General features: G+C 34.1%; 1 protein-coding gene across 1 annotated transcript; it reads right to left on the bottom strand.

Moving 5' to 3' along the window:
* Nucleotides 1-495: 495 nt before the first annotated feature.
* On the bottom strand, nt 496-3,809 carry LOC119640405 (protein sly1 homolog). Its single transcript, XM_038038417.1, has 5 exons — nt 3,782-3,809; nt 3,530-3,689; nt 2,780-3,468; nt 2,014-2,723; nt 496-973 (listed from the first exon to the last, which is right to left on the bottom strand). Exons 1-5 carry the CDS (start codon nt 3,807-3,809, stop codon nt 644-646), a joined length of 1,917 nt encoding a protein of 638 aa, XP_037894345.1. The 3' UTR covers nt 496-643.
* Nucleotides 3,810-5,724: the final 1,915 nt, after the last annotated feature.

Below are 5,724 nucleotides of genomic sequence, written 5' to 3'. Positions count from 1 at the left end.
TATATCTCAACGGTAGTGTTTTTTCTGTTTTTATTTTTGATAACTCAGTAGTTGTTTTTGTCCATTTTTGTTTGGTTTTTATTTACTAACTTAACTTTGTGTCCTTTAAATCTTTTTTAGTAGAGTGTTGTGATTTTTTGCTTTTTGTAACGTGTCAAGAATGGTGACATATGTTTTTGTAATAACACAACAGCAGGGATTTGTTGTATTTCAATTTGTTTTTCGCAATTGACTGGGGGTTGCGGACAACCCCTTCAACTGGAGAGGCTTGGACCGCCGTAAGTTACTGTTAATAACTTCTATTTATACAATGCATTAATAAGAAAAAATTTCTGCGAATTACAAATCGCCAAGGCATGTAGCGGAATAGAGTGCAACAAAAAAGCTAAGGAAGTTGCAAAAGCTTTATCAGCGACCAACCCCAAGGATTATAAAAAGCTTAAGGGAAAGACATTCATTCCACACCGCAAGTAAATTAAATAAAATTTCTTCTTCATGGTTGTGAGACGATTTTATTATTAAGAATAATTAAATAGTTTTCGGTGAAAATCAACGCTTGAAGCTTAAAAATTTTACTTTGCAAGAGTTTTCGCTTTCAACAGCATTGCCAACGTGAATAAGGATAAATGCTTTTGCTTGGATCCTAACTTAAAATAGGGCCTCGTATTTCACTGCCCAATGCCGAAAGTTCTTTAAGAAATTGTTGAGCATTTGTTAGAGTCGTTGATCCATATATAATACGCTTCGTTGCATTGCTAGTTTGCTTCTGACGCACGTAGTCCACCAGGTTTTGATATTCAATGTAATTTCCACCACCTACTATGAAAACTACGGCATCTTGAAATGGTGCACGATTTTTAGGCATAACGTCGCCCCCTTTCAATAATTTGGGATCCAAGTAAAGGTAATCATCAGTATCGGGATTACTGCGACATTCCATAATTTGCTCAGTTAATTTAGTAACTGGCAGGCTCTGAAATGGCAATGAGGAGATAATCATTATCTGTTTCTCCAAATCAAGTGTTAATCGAATGTTTAATCAACTTGTTCTACCAGTTATCTAGAAGCTGCTTCCTTGGCTGAATTTACTCGTGTCGTCAAAAGCTTTCTTTAAATGCCTTGATACAATAACAACATGCTTGTCCTACTCTCACTTTAATTTTAATTGGTAAATTTTTTAAATTATTTGAATTGTTTACCCACAATTTAATCAACTAGAAGTAGATAGATAGTTTTTGTTTTTCTGACTAAGTCTTTGTGTTATGTGACAAATTCCTAAAACTTTTTTTTTCTTTTAGCATCTTGTGAATAATAGATGCTCGAACTAACAGCAAGTACCCCTACTTGGATTATACCCATCACCTAAGGATGAGGAATATCTTCACACAGTATATGATCTGCAACAAATTCTAAATCGATTTAAGTATCTCCGTCTGTCCATCTGCATAATGTCTCTTGTATACCTTCTCCTGGGCATAAATATGAAGCCATCAACAGTAATATTTTCGTACGCAAGTTGGCATTGAAAATGAGCAAATTCGGTCGACTATGTATAGTAAGAACGCATCTGCTTTTCAAATGGAATAAAAAATTGTTTTTTTGCTTATTACTCATAAACTGTAGGAGGTATATGTACGAAAATTGAACGCATATGCTATGAGCAATGCTGTCGTATCTGTACAAAAATAGAAATAGTTGACCACGCCTACCAAATATAATGCCTGCTATAGTATCACGCCCACTCCATATTAGAGCGCATGAAAGTTTAATTCTTTTTTTTTTGCCGATTTTAGGATAACGTTATGTGTATAAAAGATTCGGTCACGAGTAAATTTAATTTTTCTTCACTTGATTAAGCGTTCCTAAAGCTAGTAGCAGAAAGTCATTGTTCCTCCCCTGAATATCTCTTTTCTTTCCGTGATCTGTTATAATTTCCTTTCATTAGTTTTACTATTTTTTCTGTGTATTAAGTGTTTTAAGAATTTAAATTTTATGACTTATTTTTAAACTTACATGTCGCTTCACCACTAAATTTTTAACTCCTTCCATAACAAACGACGATCCTTGTGATACAAGCTTTGAAAACATTGAAACTGTTTTGGTGCCACCACCTTCATATTGTGTCCCGGGATTTGTTGTCGACGAACGATTTAATATGCTTTTCCAACGTTGTATGTAAGCTAGCGATGATAATTCACCACCCGCCTCTTGAAGAACCTCCTTCAGTCGTTCCACTTCATACTCAGGAACGTTTTGCGAACAAATGTAGAAAATCACAAATAGCCGCAATTTATCTTCAATGGTGCCGAATTCGGGATCTTTGAAAAGTTCAAACAGAGGTTTATCTAAGGTTTGCTTAGACATGATTTTTTCTTCCAGTTCGAAAAAAGAATCTAAACGTCGCGCTTTAATGCAGTTTAATATAGCGGTTGCTATTTTCGTATGCATGTCTATTAAACGTTTCTTTTCCATGAGTTGAGGCAGAGAGTTTACAGCGCTCGTCAGACGTGCTGTCGTGTCATTTACCATAGAAAAAGCTACTTCATTTTCACCGTCTATGCCCATAAAAGTTTTCAAATGTTTGATTTCCTCTTCGGAATTGCGATAAGACTCCAATTCCTCTTGTATAGCCTCAGCAACAATAGGAAAGGGGCTGCCTTTATGGGTGGCCCAAAAGCGATCGTTGCGATCCAAATCACAGGCTTTAGGTTTTTTGCGTACTCCTTAGATATTTGATTAATGCGTAAATGTTTGCTAATATATGTTTAGATTTACATACCTCCACTTGGTGCATCATCTTCCACATATACTAAATTTAAACCCAAATCCAAAACGTCATGTACCAAAGCCTGATACGACCAGGTGTGGTGTAAAGGTGTGGCCAAGTCTACATTGCGATCGAGCAACAGCAACACCGGCCGTTGGAAGCTAAATATTCCCCCACCAGCTTGCGTGGCATCCATATGAAATAAATTTGAGCGAGCATCCCAAAGATTCTCTCGTAGCTTTTTCTCTAATTTACGAGCAACCATTTCCGCGGCCGTATTACGTGGACAACGGATGATGGGCACATTACCCAATGTAACGAACGCCGCAAACAAGGAATCCACTATAGAATCCATAAGAACCTCCATTTCATCGTCGCGTGCATTAGCTCGATTAATGCTATAATAAGATAGTTGTTCGCCCTTTTGATGTTTTAAAATGAAGAAATCATCTTCCAAACTAATAAAGTTAAGATACTGGTCGTAAACCCTATGTATATTGGCCACACATCCTGCTTGTAGAGCGGCAGCAGCTAAATCTTCAATTTTTTTACGTGAAATAGGAGCTAAAAAATTTAAATGGTAAATGTCGTATAGACCACTGGAGAAATCTTGTTGTATGCGGTCAAGATTCTCATCGGTTGGCAGGCAAAAATAAATGGCCGGCACATCTGGTATAGAATCGCGATCGGAATGTAATTGACTGTACAATAAAAATTAAAGTAGTCGCCACAAAATATAACTTCTTTAAGAGCGATACATACACATGCAATGTTACACCCAATTCCCTTAATTCTTTTATTGAAATTATAGGCGAAATTATGTCTTGACCCACTCGATCATAAATTAGTATTTTCCAAATTGGCTCAGCAGCTAACACCTTCACCTGTTGCACATTTAAATTAAGCATTTGCTTGATGGCATCTAAAATATTAAAAAAAATTTTTTTTTAAATTTATTTTTCTCTAAAAGTGTAAAAATTTACTTGTTTTTGTGCTTATTTTTTGGTAACTTACTTATTTGCCTTTCTCTTAACGTTAACATTATGTATATATCCCCTCTGGATTGCTTATTTTTTTCTTAATATAAAATCATTTATTGATTTTACATAGAGTTGGTGTAAATATCAATGTTTTTATTTTTATGTTAATTTATTTTGGAAAGAAGTCATTTCTTGTTTTGTAAAAAATTGTTAAATGACCTGAACACGTCATAAAAATATTCGAAAAAGCAGCTGTTTATACGAAACCAATATATAAATCGGCTCAGAATTGCCATGTCAAATTAATCCAGTCTCTTTTTATAAAAAAGAACTTTTATTTGAATTGAGTGAAAGGAAAAATATAGACAAATATCTATTACGTATTAATATTCGAAATGTTAATTTTAAGAAATACTACATTATTATTATATAAAATTAAGCTAACTACAACTTTAAATTTATTATCTACGGTGCATAATCTTATAAATGCGTACATGTACAAGGAAAAGAAATAAAATTATTTATTTTTTTATGTACTTTTTTTCCTTTCGAACATACAAAGTTGGCCTTACGCAAATAGAGCAGCAACTTAACTCCGGATTAAGAAACCGTTAGTTGTCCATTTCTTTTACACCAAAATAAAGCAATAAGAAGAAGAAACAATAAGAATGTATGGAGAATAGACATAGAGTTGCTCCTAATAAATAAATAAGAAAAAGTGGCAACACATTTGTGATGAGTTCTGTTAAATGGCAAAGCAATGTAACTGAGATCTATTAAATGGCAATGTGACTGATTGCTGCTAAATAGCAGAGCAATAATTTTGAAAAATCACTTTTTACCGTCAGTTTATTAAATTAATGCTACTACAATATAAGAGATGATACAAACTGTATAACTTAGATCGTCAACACACTGAAACGAGGCCGCGGCTTAATTTCTTTCATTTACATTGCCTTTCCTGTAACCAACTTTTATTCTCAGGCTTAAAAAAAAACGACCTCACTGTGTTTACATATAAGAAAAAATAAATAAATAAAAATATTTTTAATTAAGCACTTTTTGGTATTGCCATATGACGAAAAACAAACCCCTAATTTATATTGAACCCAGTTACTGAAACAAACGGAAGAGCTATTTACATATCTCAGCGAATTTTCGTTCGTTAATTTGCTGAACAATAGAAGAAGAAAAGGAAGAGTTTATGGTTGGCAATGCTTTAAATTGAACAAAAAATTTTATTTCAATATTCGTTCTACACAACACCAATTGGTGACAGATGCGAACGCCGCCAAGTCCACTAATGTGCATTTTGTTAGGCTTCATATATTTCAGGTATCAGATTGTTATCAAATTAGACTAGTTTTTCCACAGGATTTTTTAGAAGGGACGTGGTGTATTTCCAAAATTTTATAGGTGATACTTCGTAAGTGTATGTATCTGAGAGACGCATATTGTAGGCCTTAAACACTTCTTAAGATAGCTGAAAGGTAGGATGCCGTAATTGCTTTTCATAGCATCCCATGGAATCGATGTTAGTCTCAAAAGAAAATATTGCTTTTTCATTAATTTCGTTTGAATCTAATCGAAAACTTTTTTAGTTTTTCTAAACTAACTGTGATGACGTTACCATTTCTATGTTTTCTTTTGAATTGGCTATTTTGTGTCTACCTTTGTGTCTAGCTTTGATTTGTGAACAATTTCATATGTTTTCTTTTCAATTCGCTATTTTTGGCCGATTTTAAGAGTAAGTTAAAACCCCACATAGTACGCACAAAAATTGGTTATGTGCCCGCCGTCGCCTTTTTATCTGAAATTTTTTAATTCGCATATTGCAACCAAGCAAAGATATTCTAACTATCACCCATCTGCAATTAATATAAGATCAGTCTTTTCCAAACGATACCAAAAATTACTGCTTACCGCATAATATCTGTAACAAGGATGCCTGCTGCGATGTCTGATAGACAGATGGAT

This window comes from Glossina fuscipes, unplaced genomic scaffold, assembly GCF_014805625.2.
Source record: "Glossina fuscipes isolate IAEA_lab_2018 unplaced genomic scaffold, Yale_Gfus_2 121, whole genome shotgun sequence".
Lineage (NCBI taxonomy): Eukaryota > Metazoa > Arthropoda > Insecta > Diptera > Glossinidae > Glossina > Glossina fuscipes.
The sequence above is the reverse complement of the archived record's forward strand: the minus strand, read 5'-3'. Positions and strand labels throughout refer to the sequence as shown.

Coding starts and splice junctions, on each gene's coding strand:
- LOC119640405 (XM_038038417.1), bottom strand. CDS start 3,809: ATGTTAACGTTAAGAGAAAGGCAAATAA. Junction 2,724..2,779: donor AGATGATGCACCAAGTGGAG/GTATGTAAATCT, acceptor CAAATATCTAAG/GAGTACGCAAAAAACCTAAA. Junction 974..2,013: donor ATTTAGTGGTGAAGCGACAT/GTAAGTTTAAAA, acceptor TTGCCATTTCAG/AGCCTGCCAGTTACTAAATT.